General features: G+C 36.0%; 1 protein-coding gene across 1 annotated transcript in view; it reads left to right on the top strand.

Annotated features, from left to right (window-relative positions):
• The window catches only part of TAF5L (TATA-box binding protein associated factor 5 like), a 32,423-nt gene that overhangs the window by 5,991 nt on the left and 2,896 nt on the right, over positions 1-23,536 (top strand). The window contains exons 2-4 of the mRNA XM_044673706.1: positions 8,727-8,871; positions 11,636-11,740; positions 17,576-18,300. Of these exons, the coding sequence (XP_044529641.1) occupies positions 8,730-8,871; positions 11,636-11,740; positions 17,576-18,300 (972 nt within the window). The 5' untranslated portion in view covers positions 8,727-8,729. The remainder of the gene's footprint in view (positions 1-8,726; positions 8,872-11,635; positions 11,741-17,575; positions 18,301-23,536) is intronic.

Genomic DNA, 23,536 nt, shown 5'->3' with positions numbered 1-23,536 from the left:
TGATAATTCTTATTACTTCTCATTGTGATTTTACTATGTTTGAACTATTTTTCTGGAATGCTCAAAAGAATATATGATTTGTAGATCTCGTTGATAGAGATAATCATTTCAAAGATGCAAAGAGAGCAGGAATGGCTGGATTGTATTCTTTGTAACTCGTGTCTATGTCTTCTCATAAGTTCACCACAGGGGGTTCACCCAGTAAGAGAGCCTTCCTTATTTTTCAACATCATGTGAATACCCCTGGCACTGTCTCCAGCAATTATCGCTTCCTCTCACCACATAATAAGCCCATTTCCTTAATATATTTCTTTGATTGTATCCTTTACTCCAGTTTTTCACAGTTCCTTATTTGTTGTATTACCACTTGCTTACACTCACCCTGAACCTGTCCTTTACTTTCTGTATGATACTCATTGTGAATTTTTCAGAGACTAAAATGTTATATGATTTGCAGTCATGTATTAGCAGTAGAATATTGATGTATTTTTAAAAAATAGGTCTTCCACTTCCACTTCTTTACAGAGATAGGTGTGGAACACTGCAGATAATATACTTTTTTTTTATATTTTGATTAGTTTTGATGAACTTTTTTCTACTCTTTACTTGTTATAAAGGATGGTTCTTTGTTAGAAATAGGGGGAAGAACTGGGGAATGTAGATGATATAAAAGCAAAAGATAAATTTTTTAAAAAATTATTTTTAAAAAAGGCCTTCATTTAAGGGAAAGGTTGGATGTCATTAACAGAATTCTGCAATTTTCTCTAGGTAATGTGGCCTGTATTCTTAGTTCTGGACACAACACAATTTACATTTTCAGTTTTTGCCCAAGATAAAAAGATAAATATTATAGATTAGTCATCTAACTGTGTACCATAGTCTATGGAATAGGCATTTTTTTACCCTCTTGGTTTTTCCTATGTGGCTTGTTAGGACAAACTCTGAGTTATGGATCTTGTCCAGGAGGCTCAGCAGAGTTTTAGGACTTGCTCTAACTAGCACAATGTCATCTGAAGGACTTCATCTTTAGAAAATCCCTTTTCAACTTTGACTCTTCACTGAAGCTCCCACATGACACTAGCAAACACCTTTGGCAAGCAAGCTTCCTTTTTTATGCCTTACTTGATGGTAATCAGAATGGCATTAAACAAGGTTATATCTTCCATTGAATCTTGAAATTTTGACTTGCCTAACCTTTTGGAATAAAACCTTTAAGGTTTCATCTTTACTGAAGCAAAAGTTTTTTAGTCGACAGAAAGTGGAATCTTGTATTCTCTATAGCCTTTGGTCAGTTGTGTAATGGTAAAGATGTGGTTTACTGTGAAATATCACTTGCAAAAGCCTGCTTATTTTTTATTAATACTCTTATCAAAGATGTTTGCTTCAGAATCTGCCTGTAGATACTTCCTTTGTCTCTTCACATCAGTGATTCAGTTTGAGCTCCTTTACTCCACCTGGAGAGACAGGCACTTATTCTCCCCACTTCCTTAAAGGAAAGAGAGCACCTGGAAGTCAAGGGCGCCTTAAAGCCTTGATGTACAGAATTAACCTAAGAATATAGGTTTTCTAAAAGGACATAAAGAACCCATACACTCCAGAAAATAATACAAAGACATTTTTCAGAACTTTTAAGTAGAGGCTGCAAAATAATAATATAGACAACTCAGTATTTTGGCAGAAAGAACTAGAAGAAGAAAAACTTCTGTTTCTGAGGAAAAGAGAACTGGGAAAGCAGACAGGATTATTCTAGTCAGGGATCCAAACCCCTTCTCATGTTCCTACAATCCCATTCCCCCCAGTAAAAAGAGAGTCGGTGTCTATGCAAGAATGAAGGAATGACAAACCCGGCCTCAGCCACTTCCCAGCTATGTGACCCTGGGCAAGTCATTTGACCCCCATTGCCCACCCTTACCAATCTTCCACCTATGAGACAATACACCGAAGTACAAGGGTTTAAAAAAAAAAAAAAGAATGAAGGAATGAGGAAGAAAATCAGAGAGTTAGGTTCCTAGGAACCAAAAAACCAAAAGTTTAAGATAGAAAAAGTAAAAATAAATAGATCCCAGGTTAATAAACCAATTAAAAGACCCAGAAGGACAGAATGAAAATGAATTAAAATGTAGAAAGAATCAAAACAAGAGAAAGAAGACTTCTTTTATTTATTTTTTAAACCCTTACCTTCATTCTAAGGCAGAAGAGTGGTAAGGGCTAGGCAAACAGGGGTTAAGCAACTTGCCCAAGGTCATACAGCTAGGAAGTGTTTCAGGCCAGATTTGAACCAAGACCTCCCATCTCTGGACCTGGTTCTCAATCCACTGAGCCACCTAGCTGCTCCAGAGAAGACTTCTTTTAAAAGAAAGCATTAGTAAGAAAATTTGATTGAAAATCATAGCTCTGAATGCAGAATTTTAAAATGAACAGCAGGAAAGAAAAATTGAAAACATGATGATTTGAAACTCAAGGACAGAATATAAAATTTGGGGACAAAAAAATGCTAAAGCAGAAGGAAATTTTCCAGAAAAAAAGGTAAAGGGCAACATTTTGAAAAGAAAACATGAGTTCTATGTAAGTCAAAGCAATTCACCTTAAAGACTTAATGTGCAGAATTAACCTAAGCACCATAGAACTTCTAGAAGAACATTAAAAGAACTTGTACACTGCAGAAAATAATACAAATAAAACTTTCAGAACTTTTAAATAGCACCAGCAAAATGATGACTTTTGGATCCATAGAATCCGACAGAAGAAAAACTCAATTCTTGAAACTAAATGTAGTGGTTAGGTTTGAAAATCCCAATAATATAAGAGGATTTATAAGGAGGAAGACTTTTTAAATGTGAAAGAACTCAAATTTGGTTAACTCAGTATTGTTCCATAGTTGTGAGAAATCAAAGAAAGAAATGAATAGCCTAGAAAATGACTCATACTGCAACCCATAATAATATAACCTTTAAAATTAAGCCTAATCATCTATTTAAAATAATGGCCCTTTAACTTAAAAAAAGCTTTGGAATTATTCTGTGAAAATAAACCCAGAGGTAAGCAGAATATTCAGATTGCACACATCCTCCAAACAGAAATAAGAGAAAGGCAAGTTATTGGTCAAGTAATTCAATTAATTTTATCATATTTGGAGATTATTTTTTAAGAGACCAGAATGAGGAGTAAAAGAATAAAGAATGTTCATCAATTAACAAAAAATATCTATGAGACTAAAGAATCAGGAGTAGGGAAGGGGGAAAATGGAACTATATGGACTAAATTCTATGCCTTTTGCAAAAGGAATAAATCAGGAGGAAATTACATATTTGAGGAAGGGGAAACTGGAGTTGCACCCGTGTAGGTACACACCAAGTTCACAGGTAAATAGTGAAGAAATAATCATTTCTTTAATCTTTCAACTAGTGTAGGACAATTGGATTAAAACAGTAAAAGGAATGAGTTGGAATGAGGGAGGGGAAGAGAGTGCCCCCAAACTGTACCCTTTTAGAAGAGAACAAAAACTTATAATGAGTTTCATCTGGGGGAAAATAGGCATGCTAAGAGATTTCATCCCACCTGGCAACAGGCATTATGAGTCTCCAAGAGCAACCAGTAGGGAGAATATAACCAGAGAAAGGATAATCTGGTCCTAATAGTGAAGTGACCATTTTAAGGGTAAGAGTCACTGCTGTAACTTATGAGTCAAAATGATTCTTATCATATCACATTATTTCCTTCATGAACTAATATTTCTAAGAGTAGAATGTAAGAGAGAGAGGGAGAGGGAAAAAGAGAGGGAGAGAGAGGTGGAATAGAGGGAGTTCAAACTTGATACTTCAGAAGTTATACCTTCAGGTGGGACACAATAGAAAAAAGAACAAATACATGAATAGTTTAGCCAATGCAAGTGATTAGCATTCAGGATAAAGTAGAATGGAAAAGAAGTAAGGAAAATAAAGCAAAAAAGCTTCTTAGAAAAGGATATAGCAAAAGAATAGTACTTAAAATGAGAAGAGAAAGGGAAGGCTTCAAACCTCAAACTTAAATGAATCAAAAAGAAGATTAAAGGGGGGAATAGATAACAGGAAAAATAACAATTAAAACAAATTCAAGTAACTTGGGATGAGACAGAACATTAGGAAAACCTTTGAAAATAGAGTAGCATCTAAAGATTGGGAGCAAAAGTAGTTCCAGGGAAACAGTATTAACTTAAGAGAAAAGCATGATATTTTTAAAAAGCAAAGAAAAATAAATGAAATAAAACATGAATTTATTAATCTCAGCCTCAAATATTTTATTGGATTAAACAAGTCAACAAAATAAGCATTAAAGAATTAAGGAGGAAAAAAAACCCAGCAAGCTGCTATATTTAAAAAATACAAAAAGAAATGAAAATTTAACTTTTAACTGAATATACTTTGCATCAAGTAAATAAAAAAGGAGGAAGTGGCTTAAGTTAACTGATGCAGTGATGTAAGGAGAATTGGGGGAAACAACTTACACAGTAACTTTAGCAATATAAATGGAAAGGGGGGGAGAAACAATGTAAAAAAATACTGCCACCACTATTCCGCATTTATTACAACAGTAATAAGGAATTTAGGAAGAGGGAACGATTTAGGTTGGAAAACTAATGAGTTGAATTAAAATTTCTTTGAGGCATAGAGTTCCAGAAATCTGGTAGGCAGTTGGAAATGCAAGAATGGAGGTCCGAGAGAGAGGTTAGGAAAGGATAAGAAGATTATGAAAGTCATCTGCATAAGGTTGATAATTGAAACCATGAAAGCTGATGAGACCAACAAGTAAAACACCATATAGGAGAAGAGGGCCCAGTATTAAGAGATACCCTCAACCTTTGGACATGACCTAGATGTAGGCTCAGCAAAGGATTCAGAAAAGGAGCAGTCAAAACGGAGTAGGAAGGAGTAGCTAGGTAGCAAAGTGGATATAGAGACAGGCCTGGAGATGAAAGGTCTTAGGTTCAAATATGGCCCCAAACATTTCCTAGCTGTATCTCTGGGCAAGGCATTTAACCTCAATTGCCTATCTCTTGCCACTCTTCTGTCTTAGAATTGATACAAAGACAGAAGGTAAAGGTGAAGGGAAGGAAGGAAGGATTGATGGATTGATTGAGAAAAGGCCATTAGAAGAGATCATTATTACCTTTGGAGAGAACAGTTTTAGTTGAATACTGTAGATCAGGGGTCGGCAACCTTTTTGGCCGTGAGAGCCATAAACGCCACATTTTTTTAAATGTAATTTCATGAGAGCCATACAGTGCTCACAGTGCGCACTCCTGTAACAGCACCTGAAAAAAAATTGACTTTATGGCTCCTGCAGAAAGAGCCATATCTGGCCCTCAAAAGAGCCAGATAAGGCTTGAGAGCCATACGTTGCTGACCCCTGCTGTAGATGGAAGTCAGAGTAAGAGCAAAGATAAGTGGAAACATCAATTGGAAATGGTGTTCTCAAGGAGTTAAGCCAAAAAAGAGAGAAAAGATATGGAATGATAATTATTAGGGATAGGTATATCAAGTGAGGGATTTCTGAGGAGAGAGGAAGAGAATTGGGCATGTTCGAAGGCAGTGGGGAAGCAGCCAGTAAAGAGGAAATGATTGATTAGTGAGACCAGGGAAGGGAGAGGGAGGGGGGATGATAGGGCAATCTGCTAAAGAAGATTGTGGGCACACACAATGTTTGCATACCCCCACTCATTTTTTTTAAAGTGATTTGCATAAGTACATGGTAGGAAGGCAAGACAAGATGACAACAGTTCATGTGAAAAAAATCTAGGATTATTTTTGGATTCCAAACACTATCAAGAATCAAGAAGATAGCAATGAGCTACAAAAGCTAAGGTGATTATTTTACTTTTATTAATAGAAACATAGTAAGGTTATGGTCCCAGTGGTATTTTTGGCATGGTCAGTTTGCATTTGGGATATTGTGTTCAGATATTGGTACCACATTTTAGATCATTGTTTAACTGGACTATTTCCAGAAGAGAATGAAGGATCAGGCATTTATTAAGCATCTTCTTTATGTCAGGAACTGTGATAAGCTTTTTACAGATTTTATCTCATTTAATTCTCTCATCAACCCTGAGAGATAGGTCTTCTTGTATTTGCTGTTCAGTCATTTCAGTCATGTCCAACTCTTTATGACTCTGTGTGGGGTTTTCTTGGCAAAGATACTAGAGTAGTTTGCCATTCCTTTCCTAGCTCATTTTATAGATGAGGAAACTGAGGCAAACAGGATTAAGTGACTTGCCCAGGGTCACACAGCTGAAAAGTGTCTGAAGTTGTATTTTAACTCAGAAAGATGGGTCTTCCTGACTGCAGATCTGGCTTCTGTCCACTGCACCACCTAGCGGTTCTTATGATCTCCATTTTACAGTTGTAAGGTGTTCTTACATAAGGTGTTCTTATGATCCACATTTTACAGTTGAGGAAACTTGGAATGGTCAAAAGGTTAAGCAACCTGTCTGGGTTCACAGAGCTATTAAGAGTCTTGAGATAGATTTGTACTCAGGTCTTCCAGATTCCAGGCCTAGTGCTCTATCAACTGTGCTACCAACTGCCTCTAAGATGACCAGAGGGGTGAGGGAACTTGAAGCCATGCCATGAAATAATTCATTAAAGAAACAATGGTTAGTCTGAAGAAAGGAAAATTTATCGTATTGTGATAGTTACCTTCACATATTTGTATATTTGTTAAGTAGGAGAGGGATTAGATTTGTTTGCTTGCCTCCAAAGGACAGAATTGGGAACAATGGGTAGAAGTTGTAGAGGACTAGATTTTAACTCCAAATAAGGAGCCTAATATGGTGTTGTGCTTTTTTTAACTACCAAGTTTAAAGCTGTGTAAAAAAGAAAAATCTCATTGGAGGTTTTCAAGTAAATACTAATTATCAAGAATAGGGGTGGTAGATGAAAATCCTATTCCATACAGGGATGGACTAGGTGACTTCTGAGGTTCCTCCCAATTCATATTCTGAAACCTTCATCCCACCTATATCTAGCACTCACCATACTCCTTTGAGTGAATTTATGCATCTTCCATCCCCTCGCCTCTTCTGCTAGGGTACACTAATGTTTATTATTCTAAATCAAGTTTGAGACTAGACCTGAATTAGAAGCAGACACCTGTAAAAATTTTAAGCAAAACTTAGGTGGTGGATGAAAGAGGTACAGGCTTCAAAGTATTTGGTAAGAGGCAGCTATGTAGCACAGTGGATAGAGAATCAGACCTAGAGATAGTAGGTCCTTGGGTTCAAAACTGACCTCAGACAGTTTCTAACTGTGTGGTCCTGGGCAAGTCACTTAGCTCTAGTTGTCTAGCCCTTACCACTTTTTGGTCTTAGAATTCATACAGAGTATCAATTCTAAGACAGAAGGTAAGGGAGAAAGAAAGGAAGGAAAAGAAAAGTAAGTACTTGGTACCAGAATGTTTTAAGGTTAGTCTGGATGTATACCTTTCAGAAAAAAAGCCTAAGAGGTCTTGGTAGCAGACTGAGAGATTTGGAATTATGCCTAACTAGGAAGCTGCAGGGCTCTTTTCATCTGACTAGTTCTTGTGGTGGAAGAAAAACCATCTCTGGAGTCAGACCTAGGTTCAAATCCCAGCTCCAGTGCTTACTATACCTATGTGGTATAGTAACTACTTGCGTTGGTCTGAGATATCTTCTACCTCTAGTTGTGATTTCATGAACCAGTCATCATAATTCTCCATAAGTGAATTCTGAGAGCCAGGATTTTCCAGCAATAGCACAAAGATCTTCTGGTTCATCTGGAAGAGGTCCTCCAATGTTATTTATCCCTGCTACTGAATAACTACTTCCTTTTCTTCTACCCCCTCCCTTACCAGGATTCCCAGAAAGAGAGGGAAGGAGGAAGTATATAGCATCTACTTCATTTTCTATATTCAGGGTCTTGACTATTAATCTTACTTCCCCCTCTGCAAGACTTTAAAAATATGAAGAGTATCTCCTCACAAAAAGATTAAATGTCTTTTTTTATGATGATTATGCTCACTTAGTAAAAGTATGTGTATTTTAAATTCAGCTATTATTAACTATAAATTTGCTCTGGGACTTCTCTTCACCTCTATCTAAATGATATGTGCCAAATATACTTGTCACTGTCCAATAATTAGATGTGGAAAACATTTTGCAAGATTGCTTTTTCTAAGCCTAATTCCAAAATTTGCTAGTGTTAATTTTTTTACATAAATAATACCTAATAATGAAAGAGGAAAAAGGATAATCCAGCATTGTTTTCAGAGTCTTTGTAAGGTTGGTTGTCTTTTCCTTATGATTTGAAATAGATATATTTGCTAGTCTGCCAAATTACTGACTTTTTCCCTTGCTCAAGTCTGAGGATTCAGTTTTTATGTCTTCTAGGAGTTGTTTTTTTTTTTCCCTTTATAACCTCCTGTCTAGTTTTACGTTTTTAGTAAATTTTTTTGTGTGTGTATGATTTGAGTGCTAATTAGAATCTGTTCCTGTCAGGAGAAGTAAAAAGATCTAAAATTCAAACCAGTTATTCCTTGTTAATAGTTCTAATAAAAACTTTGATGGGGAAGATTGAAATTATTGCCTAATTGTAGATATTGCCTAAGGATGAATGTTTTGGATTTATATGTTATCCATAGTCTTCATAATTGATATTGGCAATATTATTTTTTAAAGGTTAAAATGGAGATTCACACATATATGGTTTATTACTTTTTTTCTCCTTTTGGAGGTCATGAAACGAGTACGCACAGAACAGATTCAGATGGCAGTATCCTGCTACCTCAAACGACGCCAATATGTAGATTCAGAAGGCCCTCTAAAACAAGGATTGCGGTTGTCTCAGACTCCTGAAGAGATGGCAGCTAATCTCACAGGTAATAAATATTCTAATGGTCCAGTCTGGCTACTTTTTCCATCTTCGTTCTCTTTAGTGCCATTTGAACCTCTCCTATATAAACATTTGGAGCTGTGATGTTATAGTATAAGTGTGGTGTTTCCCCTGCCCTGTTTGTTAAAGTAACTTTTATAGATCTTTTCCATTTTTTCTTCTGTTAATCATTGTTCCATTTCTACACTTAACTGCCCCGGATAACTTTGCTTGATTGGATCTCTTCCCAAGTTTCTTTAAATTGATTATATCTTATACTACTTTTCTCCAATTTATGAAATGACACATTAGACTGAGTTTCTTGAGAGCAGTGGATTTTTTTTAATCCTCAGCACTTAGCACAATTCCTCACACATAGTAAGCCCTTAATAAATACTTGTTGATTTAATTGTCCATCATCTATCTATTCAGCACATAATAGGAGCTTATTAAATGCTTGTTGACTTCATTATCCATCATCTGTTCCAGAGTCATGTTGCATTTGACCACCATCTCCTACCGCTTAACAGATAAGCTAAATATTTGCTGATTAAGGTACTTTCTAGCTGATTTGGTCTTCTGGTTGTGGCAATAACTTTACATTGGTTAAACTTTTGTATGAAGTTATTATAATTAGTGTGATTCTCATTTCAGTTGTTCATTTCCCAGTTTTTGTTGTCAATTGTTTGTCTAAATAGTTCAAGATTGAGTTGTTTCAGTTGTATGCCATGTCTTTCTCTCATTATTCTCACAAAGCACTCCTCTGATGCTTTATTGTGGGTTGGAATAAACCTGAATTCTTAAAGCAGATGCCAGTGAAACATAACCTCTACCAGATTCTAGTCTTCTGAAAAAGCATCACATTTGGCTCCAACAGACTGACTCTACTTTCTGAGGATCAGCCTAGCCAAGTGTGGCAGACCATTTGGTAATGGACCATAACAACCCATGAGGAAAATTATATGTAAAATGACCTTCATTCTTGTACTACCACTTTTTCTGCTTTTGCAGAAGAAAATCTGGGCAAACAATACTAAAAATTTACTTTGTCTAGTATGCTAAATGTAAGATGCTTGAGCTGTGACCAAATGGGCATTACCAGAGAAGCTGAATTATATCAGTCTTGACACTCTTGCCATAAATGAAACCAGAAGAAAGCAATGCTGTAGCTGATTGGAAAGAACATCACCAAGATTCTCCTTGGTGTTTTTGTTTTGTTTTGTTTTTTTAAAAACCTTTACCTTCTCTCTTGGAGCCAATACTTTATACTGGCTCCAAGGCAGAGGAGTGGTAAGGGTAGGCAATGGGAGTCAAGTGACTTGCCCAGGGTCATACAGCTGGGAAGTGTGTGAGGCCAGATTTGAACCCAGGACCTCCCGTCTCTAGGCCTAGCTCTCAATCCACCGAGCTACCCAGCTGCCCCCAAAGATTCTCCTTGGAAAGACAGAGAAGGGGTTGATGGAATTTTTTCATACTCACAGAGGCATTAGAAACAACATTTCATGAACTATTTAGTCATCTTATTATTGTATTACTTTTAATTATTTTCAAAAAGACCACTACTAAAATAATTGCAGCTTATTCACCAACACTAGTTGCTGAGAATTGAAAAGTAGAACAGTTCTAAAAGAAACATAACTTCCTTTCTTTCCCTTCCTCCAGTCTAAATCTACATATATTCTAATACTCTGATGACTTCTGTGCAAAGGTGGAAAGGAGTAATAAGGGTGATGAGAAATGTGTGGTTTAGGAGGAAGAAATGGGAAAGGCTTATAGCAAGACAGTCTCACACTTTATATCATGAACAATCTCTTTGAGAAAAAAATCTTGACAGGAGAAGACTTATTAAAGACGCAGAAGTTTTCCTTGAAGCAGCTGTCTGTATACAAGATAAAATAACCATTTTATACACTTCTAGAGCAAAGTATGTCTAGTGATGTGAATTCACACAAATGACTTAGAATTAATTTCCTGCTTTTTAGACTTTTTACTTGCTGTAAATCTAACTACTTGTTTATTAAATTACATCAGCACCAAAGCTTAGATTCTGGGAATTAATTCTTCACATATATCCTCATGGCGGGCTTTTTCATTATTTAGAAAAATAATCATTTTCCAGAGGAATTTTGGTTTTGTCCAGGTAAGTCCTTTTGCCCTTCCTTTTGAAATATGGATGTATTTAAACTAAAGTTAAAAATATATTAGTATTCAGGTGACTGACTATAGTTCTAATGATACCTTTTAGGAAGGGAAAGGCTCACTTCAGATGAATGGGTACAATAGGAGACCATTGTCCTTATTGGCATAATTTTGTTTTTGCTTAAAGTGTTGACTTAAAGTACAGCATGACTGAAAAAGCTAAGGCAGGCAGAACAACAGAAACTTAAGTCTGTAAACATCTTCAAATAATTGAAATGCTAATAGCAGGTGGAATTTATAAGCTAGATGTATTACTACACTTGGAAGATAGCCATTTTCTTTTTTTTAATATCAGAGTATTTTACTTTATTTACATTGATTGTTTTGTTTTATTGTAGGTTTAATAGAAAAATTGTTAGGAACAAATCTTTAATAGAAAAATAGTGAAATGGTACATAGTTTTGTAGATTCCTGCTGATGTTGGGAAAAGAAACAATAACAAAAACCAGTATTACCTTTCTGATTGTCCTTTTTGATCTTGTGATTTGTATTTAACCCTACCAAATGCTTATGTGGTTAGTAATTGTAATACTTTGCTTATATCTGATAGAAATTCCTTATTTCTTCCCTAGTCCAATCAGAATCTGGTTGTGCCAACATAGTGTCTGCAGCCCCCTGCCAGGCTGAGCCTCAGCAATATGAAGTACAGTTTGGACGATTACGGAATTTTCTCACTGGTAAGTACTTGTCCGGAGTCATTTCTTTTCTTTAAAAAGTAATCCTGCAAATTTCAGCCATACTTTGGATACTTGAAAATAAATTCACCAGCTTGACAAAAAGACATGGGAGAGGCCATGGCTGGGAGGAGTGCAGGGAGTGAAGGGGAAAATAGGAGCATGAATCATGTAACCATGTTAAAAATTAATATTAATAAATGTTTAAAAAAAAAAGACATGGGAGCAAAGGACTAAGAAGTGTAGAGGCCCAGAGTCTAGTTCAGGCTTTACCACTGTCTAACTTTCTGGCCTTGGATTATGTATAATTTTCGTAAAATTCAAGATTTAAAAAATTTTGAGAGAGGAAAAGAAGCTTACTAACTCCTTGAATCAAGAAAGTGAACTGTTTGGAGAAAGTGCCATAAAGTAACCTACACTGCATCAGAAGATCCAAGATGAACTTTGAGATGTAATTGATTGAACTGAAGAGGGTTGAACATATCATTTATTTTGAATATAAACTCTTTATGCCAAATTCCCCCTAATTTTTTTTTGTCAATGTGCCTAGCAAAAATTGGTTTTGTTCTCTCTCTTCTATTTCCCTCTTATCTCCAACTATTGTAGTTTCCTCTTAAAAAGTGCAATATTGTATGCACCTTTAGATTGAAGATCTTTATAGGTATAAAGTATTTATGTTAAATGATTCAGTGGGGAGATTAGTCTCCCAAAGAAAGGCGGGGGAGGAGAGATTGCAAAGATAGGATTAACTCTCCCCTTGTCTATTTTTAGCTGATCAAATCAAGAACTTAAAGTACCCCTACTTAACATTAAGTTCAGGAGTCACTTACTAGAGTAAGCTCACACCTCCAAAGGCTACAGTCCTCCCCCATCCTCCACCCCACCTCCCCCCCCCCACAGCAGTGCTAGGCAAATTGAAAGACTACCATTGGTTTCTGTGAAGAAGGGGGAATGACAGGAAGTGACAGAGAAAAAAGAAGCATAAAAAGAAGAGACCAGCATGGTCTACTGGCTTTCCTTCCTGTCTTCTGGAGAAATTGGTTCCAGAGATTCATTCCCTTCCAGGCGTTTGGAGTGAGTGGCTGAGATTCCTGCCTTGACTTTGAAAGAGGCTGCATTGGTAGAATTCTGACTGAAGACACCACCCAGGATCTCTGGTTGAGGATTACCAGGAAATCCATGTGGAGACAAGGGATTTAGGGAAGCCCCTATCGGAGCTGAGCCTGGCTTCTCAGGAGAAGGGCTAGTAGGCTTATTAGAATCTGTCTCTTTATCTATATTTTTTCACTTTCGCTCTTTCTACCTCTGTAAATAAAGCTGTAAAAATCATTTTGACTTAAGCTATAATCTTTTTAAATTGATGACCACAATATTCCTTTATAACTCTCATATTTAAGCATAAAACCTAAATCTAAATCTTACAGTTACTCATTTGACTTCCCCAAATCCTTTGTTCCATTATAAAATGAGGTAAGAGAGAAAAGTAATGGTAACTAGACAAAGATCATTCCAAAACTCTACATTTCCCATTTTAAATTTAATTGGAAAGAAATTATATAGGAAAATATGTGATCCTACTTATTAATCAATCTCCATTTATTTCCTGATAATAAACTCTGTTATATTAGATATGGTACATTTATAGCTGTCCCACAAGAAGTATAAAGCAAGGTCCTTACCCCAAAAGATCTTACATTCTAAATGGTTAGAGATATCATATTCCTAAGATAATTGGGGGACAAGATGGAAATATTTCACATTCTGGTCTCTGTGTTTTTTGTTTTTTGTTTTTTAAATTTGAATAACATTTGATTAAAGTAGATGTGGGCGTGGATTTATAAGAATAATTGTACTGTCTCTTCCTTAAAAGAGAGAGACATTCAGTTCTTTAACATAATGTAGATGTAGTCTTCCTTAATGTTGGGGTGGGTATCAAGGGGAAGGAACCAGAAGAATGTTTCTTCTCAACCCAAATTAGACTACTTCTTTCCACTGCCCTCAACTATGCTGAAGTTGCATTGTTCACAAAGGAACTGAAAAATAGATAGGAGGAGGTAGCCAGGAGTGGTAAGGAATAGAATCAAAGGAGGAAAATGTCAGATATTTAAATTTATAGGTTTTCAAGAGTGGCTTTTTAAGTATTCTACTTTAGAGAAACACTGGTCTAGAACTTTTAAAGTACTTTTCATCATGTTCAATTATGGTTTTAGTATTTTAAGCATGAGTTTAATTGTAATAATGTATACTGCTTTTTTTACTAGTGTACTCATGACCATGGGAAGGCTATTGGTAGGCGAGCATTATTTGTTTCCCATTGTCACTAAAACTTAGCTAGGATTAAGTGCTATTATATACTAGGCTTTCATAGCTTTATTTTTTGTTGAGGATTTTTCAGCTGACAGCTGCTTTTCCCCTAAACATTCTACTCTACTTTAAAGTCACCAAATAGCTAAAAGTAACCAAATCATAAATTTTAGGGGGGTGGGAGGACAGCTGAGTGGCTCGGTGGATTGAGAGCTAGGCCTAGAGAAGAGAGGTCCTAGGTTCAAATCTGACCTCAGACACTTCCCAGTTGTATGACCCTGGGCAAGTCACTTAACCCCCACTGCCTAGCCCTTACCACTCTTCTGCCTTGGTCTACCTGGCTTTGGAATCAGTATCATATTTGTGTCATAAAAGGAGTTTGGGAGGACTCCTTCTTTCCTTATTATATCAAATAATTTGTATAGTATTGGAATTAGTTGTTCTTTGTTTGATAGAATTCACTTGTGAATCCATCATGCCCTGGCAATTTTTTCTTAGGGAGTTCTTTGATGGCTTGTTCAATTTCTTTTTCTGATATTGGATTATTTAAGTATTCTATTTCTTCTTTTAATCTGGGCATTTTGTATTTTTGTAAATATCCATATCACCTAGATTGCTATATTTATTGCCATATAATTGGGCAAAATAGTTTTTAATGATTGCCTTAATTTCCTCTTCATTAGAGGTGAGGTCTCCCTTTTCATCTTTGATACTGTTAATTTGGTTTTCTTCTTTCCTTTTTTTTTAATTAGATTTACAAGTACTTTGTCTACTTTATCTGTTTTTTCAAAATACCTGCTTCTAGTCTTATTTATTCAATAGTTCTTTTACTTTCAATTTTATTAATTTCCCCTTTGATTTTTATTATTTCTAATTTAGTTTTCATCTGGGGATTTTTAATTTGTTCATTTTCTAGTTTTTAAGTTGCATGCCCAATTCATTAATCTCTGCCCTCCCTAATTTGTTAATATATGCACGCAGTGATATAAATTTTCCCCTTAGAACTGCTTTGGCTGTATCCCATAGGTTTTGGTAAGAAGTCTCATCATTGTCATTGTCTTCAAAGAAATTATTAATTGTTTCTATGATTTGTTCTTTCACTAAATTATTTTGGAAAATCATATTATTTAATTTCCAATTAGTTTTTGGTTTGCCTCGCCATGCAAAAAACTAATAACTAGGGCATCTGGGTAGCTCAGTGGATTGAGAGCCAGGCCTAGAGACAGGAGGTCCTAGGTTCAAATCTGGCCTCAGACACTTCCCAGCTGTGTGACCTTGGTCAAGTCACTTGACCCCCATTGCCTACCCTTACCACTCTTCCACCAAGGAACTAATACACAGAAGTTAAGGGTTTAAAAAATATAAAAAAAAACAAAAACAAAAAAACTAGTAACTATTTTTATTGCATTATGATCTGATAAGGTTGCATTTATTATTTCTGCTTTTTTGCATTTGTTTGCCATGTTTTTATGCCCTCATACATGATCTATCTTTGTGAATGTTCCATGCGCTACCACTCTTCTGCCTTGGAACCAATAAACAATATTTATTCTAAGATGGAAGGTAAAAGTTTTAATTAATAAATGAATGAATGAATTTTCAGGAATTTGCTATTTCCTCAAGCTATTATTCTATATAACTTCTCTCTTTCATGTTCCTAGAAAAAAATAGCTACTACCTCTACTGCCCAACTATCCACTTATGTCTCAATTCCTTGGAATTTGGCTTCTAATTCTACTACTTAAAGTGAAACTGCCCTCTCCAAGGTTATTAGCAACCTCTTCATTCCTAGGTTCTGTGACATTTTTTTCAGTCAATGTCCTCCTTTATCATTCTGCAACTTTTGAAACTGTTGACCACACCTCATTCCTAGTCCTACCTTGGCTTCCATGATTCTATACTCTCCTAGTTCTCCAACCTGTCTGTTTCTTCTCAGTGTCCTTTGCTGGATCATAATCCATCTCCTGCATAATCCAACTCCTTAATAAGAGTTTGCTGCCATTGTCCTGGGTCTTCTACTCTTATCTGCATGTGCTATCTTAGAGATCTGATCCATTTTTACTGGTGTAGTAGCAAACTCCAATAGACCTAAATTTTATCTTTATGCAGATAACTTCCAAAAACTTCCTTATTTCTCTTAAAGGCACTGCCATTCTCCAAGTCACCTAAATTCTTGTTTAATCACTGGCTATGAGTAGTCAGGGAGAGAAAGAAGAGTCCTTAGTTACCATTGGTTATCTCTTCTAACTCTGAGATGTCTTTGGCATTCATCTCTTTCTTTTTTTTTTACTCTCACAGCCACCATCCTAATTCAGTTCCTCATTGCATTCAACTTGAACCACTGTAATAACTTTCTATCTGTCTTCCTGTTTCCAGTCTCTTCAATCCATACTTTTTTTTTTTTAACCCTTCTTAGAATCAATACTGTATATTGGTTCCAAGGCAGAAGAGTTGTAAGAGCTGGGCATTGAGGGTCAAGTGACTTGCACAGGGTCATACAGTTAGGAATTTCTGAAGCCAGACTTAAACCCAGGACTTCCTGTCTCTAGGCCTGTTTCTTAATCCACTGAGCCATCTAGCTGCCTTCCACTTTAACCTATTCTTCACCTAGCTTCTAAAATAACCTTCCCAAGGCATAGGTCTAACTCTCACTCCTTTACTGAAAATTTATCAGTAGTTTCCCATTACCTCTAGAATAAGATGCCTGATATTTAAAGGCCCCTTCAATAAGGCTTCAATAAGGCCTTTCAAGCTTTATTTTGTAATATTTTCTTTCACAGACTCTACATTTTAGCCAATCTGGACTAGTAGCTGCTGCCCATATTCAGTACTCCATCTCCTACCTTTGTGTATTAGTGAATCCCTTCCTGGGAAACAGTCCCTAATTACTTTTATTTTACCTTTCAGAATCCTTATACTATAATAGACTGGACTCACATGCTGTTCTCCTATAAAGTTTCTTTGTCTACCCAGTTGTTAGTGCTCTCTTTCTCCGTTGTCGTCTTTGAACGAGAGATAGAAAGGTCTGTTTGTATTACTGATAGAGAGTAGATGACTTTTCTAGGCCTTAGGTTTATCCTGTTTAAAATTTGAAAGTTAGAGAAGTTGAAATTTCCTTCAAGCTGGAAAATTCTGTGATTCTTAAATAGACCCAAACCTTTATGTACTGGGAAACTAAGTGGCACAATGGATAGAGTGTCAGGTCTGAAATCAGGAAGACTTATCTTCTTGAATTCAAATTTGGCCTTAGATACTTATTAGTTATTTACCCTGGCCAAGCCACTTAACCCTATTTGCTTCGGTTTCCTCACCTATAAAATTAGGGGAAAAGGAAATGGCAAACCACTTCAATATCTTTGTCAAGAAAACCCCAAATGGAATGGAATCATGAAGACATCACTGAAAAACAACTCAATAAAATACATATATTAGTATCTACAAATAGTTGAATTGCAGCCTCCCGTGATAGTTTATTTTTTTACAAACATAATGGTACTATTTTTATGAGAAGATTTGCTTTTGTTTTCATTATAGATTCTGATTCCCAGCACAGCCATGAAGTGATGCCTCTCCTATATCCTCTCTTTGTCTACCTCCATCTTCACATGGTCCAGAATGGCCTGAAGAGCACAGTGGACAGTTTTTACAGCCGCTTCCATGGAATGTTTTTGCAGAATGCCAGCCAGAAGGATGTCATTGAGCAGCTACAGACCACTCTGACCATTCAAGACATCCTGTCCAACTTCAGACTCCGGGCATTCCTGGATAATAAGTATGTGGTCCGCCTCCAAGAGGACAGCTACAATTACCTTATCCGCTACCTCCAAAGTGACAACAACAGTGCCCTGTGCAAAGTTCTCACCTTACACATTCATCTTGATGTGCAGCCTGCCAAGAGAACAGACTACCAGCTGTATGCCAGTGGCAGCTCCTCACGAAGTGAGAGCAATGGCCTGGAGCCAGCAGATATGCCCACATCTATTTTGCAGAATGAGGCTGCTCTGGATGTCCTGCAAGAGAGCATTAAGCGAGTCAAGGATGGGCCCCCTTCACTTACCACAATTTGTTTCTATGCCTTCTATAACACTGAGCAATTGTTGAACACTGCAGAAATCTCCCCAGACAACAAGCTGCTAGCTGCTGGGTTTGATAATTCCTGTGTAAAACTTTGGAGCTTGAGATCCAAGAAGTTAAAATCAGAGCCTCATCAGGTGGACGTGTCTCGCATCCGTTTGGCTTGTGATGTTCTGGATGAAGAGGTCTGAGTATCATTTATTTTTCTTTTAATTTTCTCAGTACTTTTGGGAGAATGTTTAACTAATTCAAATCAGGTATAATAACCTAGCCAAATTTTTGTAAGCATGGGGCTACATTATTTAGATTGATTTGGGGGACAGCCATATAATTACTGATAGTAACAGAACCCTCTGTTCTCTCTTTGTTTTTACTTATAGTCTCAGAAGTTACTGTTAAAAAATAAAAATCTAATTTCAGCTAGTATTCATATTAGCTGGAAATGTTTGGCTAAATCAAATGAAATAATGCATGTAAAGTGCTTTGCAAACTGTAAGATGCTATTTAAATACTATTTTTAGCTATTGTTATTACTGTCGAAACTGAGGGATGTATTATTTGAACACATGAGATAAGAAAGTTATTGTAACATCCATTCTTACTAAATTAACACAATTAAAAGACCAATAATTATTAATAATTGGTATATGGGTAACATCTAAGGTTAATGAAATCCTTTTTTGTATCATTTGAGATGTGAACTTGAACTAGAACATCAAAGGTGATTAGTTGAAATTTCTTCAAATAATGGAGTAGAAATTTTATAGAGCACAATAAACATTAGGTCCCCCCAAAATTTGATAACAAAGGGACCTGCATTTGACTTCCTAGCTCTAAAGACTAGGGCTCTTACAGTTTCAGCTAGACATAACATTTTCATATTGTAAAATGTTTTATGATCAGTAAAATTAAAATACCCAGTGGTCTGTCTAAAAATTCATCTGCCACCTGCTTCTGGCAGCAATTTTTTTTCTTCCCTTAGACCCTGCTAACACATCTAATGTTTATTTTATCAGAGTATAAATATTAAGAAGACCTGGAAGCTCTAGTTTGGAACTGAATTTAAAAAATGAGACTCGGTATGGTGAATGTTAAAGGCCCAATAATACACTTTATGGCCAACAACCAGTGGCAGATGTAAAACATCCAAAGACCACAGGTTCCAAACAAATAAAATACTACTACTAGACTACTGGTGTTCCAAGGGAGGACTTCAGGGTATGAGTGTGGACCAAAAGGGTTAGGATATCAAATTGATTTGGGGATAAGAAGGTAGAGGAATTTCTGGTTATTGGAGTGGTCCAGAAGTATACCACTTAGGTTTTTTGGTAATCCATGATATAAGTTTTCTATGATTCTGTTGTAATCCATGATGTAAGATTTCTATGGATCCCTTTCACATATCAGCATGAGCTTTGTGGGAAGGTACAGGAGGTATTCATTCAGTCAGTTTTAAAGAGCATAGCTTTTCAGACTTGGATTATTAATGCTCCAGCCTTACTGCCTAATGTTACTTATAGAACTGGATTGACATGTAGTAACCAAAGAGAACTAGGTTAGTTTAAATCACAGATAACTCATACTGATGCCTAAAAGCTAGCTGGAAAGGTCTCATTTCTCCATTTTTTGGACTGCTAAAATCAATTCAGAATTATTCACAGGAATAAGATATTACTCATTTTGATCCCACATTTTACTGCTAAGTTTATCTACTTTTAATAAAATCTTCACCCACCTCTTACTGTTTTAAGGCCCTTCCAGTAAGGATCAGGTATTCTTATTCATACTGAAGAGCCTAATGATCAGAATTAATGTAATCTAGTTCACAATTAGCTTTAAACAAATCTTTGTATAATTGAAATTTAGTCTTCTTTAAAACAGTTCTTATATAAATTCAAATGTATAAAGAAATAATCATTCATGAAATTCATAACCATTATTGTGACTTCTTTTGGGGAGGAAAAATGACTAATACTAATAGTAGCACTCTCAATAGAACATTGAACTCAGAGAATGTACATTTTAAATAACTTATATGAGGTACATTTTGAAAAAAAAATCAATAATGAATGTGGATTCTCTATCTGCTAACTCTTTCCCCCCCCCCCCCCCCTTACCTTTTATCTTGGAGTCAATACTATATATTGGCTCCAAGGCAGAAGAGTGGTAAGGGTAGGCAATGGGGGTTAATTGACTTGTCCAGAGTCACACAGCTGGGAAGTGTCTGAGGCCAGATTTGAACCTAGGACCTCTCATCTCTAGGCCTGGCTCTCAATCCACTGAGCTACCCAGCTGCCCCCTCTTCCTGCTAACTCTTGACCATTAATGCTTCACACTTAAGTGCAGACATAGTAACTAAAGTTAGCATTGAGTATATCCCTTTTCCTAAAAAGGAAAAAAAACCATAAGGGGTTTATTGCCTATCCACATTTCATCTTTTTTCTTCTAAACTTAACTTAAATCTACTTTAGCCAGTTAGTGCCACTAGAGATATTGCTGTAGTTTTGAATAGCTGTTCTGAAATGGTCCCCAAATAAGTGAGAGGAAAATGAGGACTTTTTGTATGAAGGGGAATCTCTAGAAGCAGTAGTGTCAGACTCAAAATTGGGGGCCACTAAAAAGTACATAAGTATTTCTACCTGCTGCATATTGACTTAGAAAACCCATATTAACATTTATGCTCTGTTTTATTTTTATTTTTTATTTTGTTATATACTTCCTAATTATATTTCAGTCTGATTCAGACCTTCAGTCTGTTTGTCATCTCTCCTCTAGACAATAAATAATAGAATCTGTATTTTTTTCACTTTAGAAACTTTTGGTCAAGAATCATAGATATTGTTGAGACTTTAAGCAGACCTGAGTTTAATTATTATCCTGTTGTTTTTCATGGAATTTCTGACACTGGGATAATTATAGATCATGTTCTTATTTGGGACTTTACCTTCATCTTCTCATGTCCCCCTTCAGTTTATTCTGCTGCTAATGATATCCTGAAAACTGCATCTGTCAACTACTATTCTTACATTTATGAATTTTGTTTAAAATATTAAATTATTAAAATATTTAAGATATTTCCATATTAGCTGTTAGAACATTGCTACTTCAAATGCTTCCATCTTCAGCACTGAACTCAAGTTGGAAATGCTAAATTTTTTGTTTTGAGCTTTTTTTTAGTATGATGAACTTGAATACCAAAAAAAAAAAAAAAAGAACATTTCTATAGACACAGCAGAACACAAAAAGAATATTGCTTATTAATATGCATAATATACACATATTATGCATATTAGAATGGCAACACGACAATATTAGAAAGTTCCTTCCAGTTAATAAATATATTTACCCTTCTAGGTTTCTCTCCATTTTGTAATTTGCTTATAAATTCCACATTTTTTTTCAACTGTCTTGCTTGTTTGTGCTTCCTTTTGAAATTTCTTCTGTGTATTTTATTTTTTTATTTTTTCCAATTTATTTGTTTATTTAGAATATTTTTCCATGGTTACATGATTCATGATTTTTCCCTCCCCCCTCCCTGAGCTGACAAGCAGTTCCACTGGGTTATAGATGTTTCATTGTTCAAAACCTATTTCCATATTATTCATATTTGCAATAGAGTGATTTTTTAATGCCAAAACCCAATCATATTCCCATCAAACCACGTGATCGATCATATGTTCTCTGCGTTTCTACTCCCACAGTTCCTTCTCTGGAGGTGGATAATGTTCTTTCTCATAAGTTCCTTTGTGTTGTCCTGAATCATTGCATTGCTACTAGTAGAAAAGTCTGTTACATTTGATTGTGTATTTTAAAAAATGTTTCAAATATCACTATTGCTAATATCCTTTTCCCCCTTATAATCTTCCCTAAAACTAAATACCAAGATAATTTAAAACACAAAAACATTGCAAAAAAATTAGCAAAATTAGTCCATACATTGGCCATGTCCAAAAATATATATCTCTTTCTGAACCTTGAGTATATCACCTCTCTGTCAAGAGATATAGATAATACATTTTCTCATAGGCCCTCTGGAGACACAGTTGGTCACTAAATGAATGAATAAATGAAGGGGCAACTGGTGACATAGTAAATAGAGATCTAGACCTAAAATCAGGAAGACCTGATTCAAATATAGCCTCAGACACTTATTAGCTGTGTAACCCTGAGGTGAGTCACTTTACCTATACACAAAGCACCATGTTAAGTATTAGAGAAATAGAACTAGAACAGAAAAATAAAAAGGCCCTGCTTTCAAGGAGCTCATATTCTGAGGGAGATAATACATATGAAAGGTTTTAGCTACAAAATAATTAGAAAGATCCCATTGTCCATAGGATGCAGCAGTAAAGCAGATGATAATACTTTTTATTTAACATGAATTCCATTGATACCAGTTTTTTATATTGAACCAGGACTTTCTCTTCTGTGTTTTCAGTAGCTGTGGCTGTAGCACCTGGAGAAACAGTTGCCAGGCTACATCTCAGCAGGGGTTAGTTCCCTGGATGATGGCTGTAGGCACTGTGCTAGAAGCATTACTATTCCCCAGGCTCCTGGGTTCAGGAGAGAGTTCCTGGGCTTATCTCCATCAGGGTCTGAAAGGAAATGCTAATCAAGATGGTGATTGTGATTTGATTTACAATATATATATGCTGCCACTTACCTCTCCCTTAAGGTGCTCTCCATTGCTTCAGCAAGGCTGGTTTGCTTGCTTTGGCTGTCTTATTCTGCACAGGAGTTGCTTCTCCAGATGATGGCTCTACTGATTGAGTTCAAAGCAAAATTAGTGGTCTAGTGGGTGCTGTCACTTTCAGGGGTCTTGTGCTTGTTGGTAGCCACTGGTCAGCATTTGTTGCTGCTGCTAGTGAGGAAAGTGGACCCTTTCTCCACAATGATTACCACATTGATTTAAGTTTTTCAGAGTTTTTGTTTTGTTTGTTTTTTTAGTGTCCTTCTACAAATTGCTCTTCTCTTTCTGCTTACTTTACACTGCATACTCAGGATTCTTTGAAGTTATCTTATGTTGTTTCTCACAGAGCAATAGTATTCCATTACATTTATATACCACAGTTTGTTCAACCATACCCCAAATGATGGGCACTTCCCTCCCTTGCAGTCTATTTCTTTTTTCTTTTTTCCTTTTAATATCCCCTTTTGGATCAAGCAGTTTGTTTAGTGTATCCTTCCCCCTTTTGTCATCAATATATTCCTTTTACCCTCTCTTCCCTTACCCCTCAGAATAGAGCAAATCTTCCCCCGTTCCCCCCCACCCCAGATTCTTTGTTTTTCTTTAACCTCTTCAATATTGTGAAGACATTAAGGTTCTGAAGGAATTCTTGTGTTTTCTATTAGAATGGCAACACGACAATATTAGAAAGTTCCTTCCAGTTAATAAATATATTTACCCTTCTAGGTTTCTCT

Source organism: Gracilinanus agilis, chromosome 4, assembly GCF_016433145.1.
Source record: "Gracilinanus agilis isolate LMUSP501 chromosome 4, AgileGrace, whole genome shotgun sequence".
Classification (NCBI taxonomy): Eukaryota; Metazoa; Chordata; class Mammalia; order Didelphimorphia; family Didelphidae; genus Gracilinanus; species Gracilinanus agilis.
The sequence above is the reverse complement of the archived record's forward strand: the minus strand, read 5'-3'. Positions and strand labels throughout refer to the sequence as shown.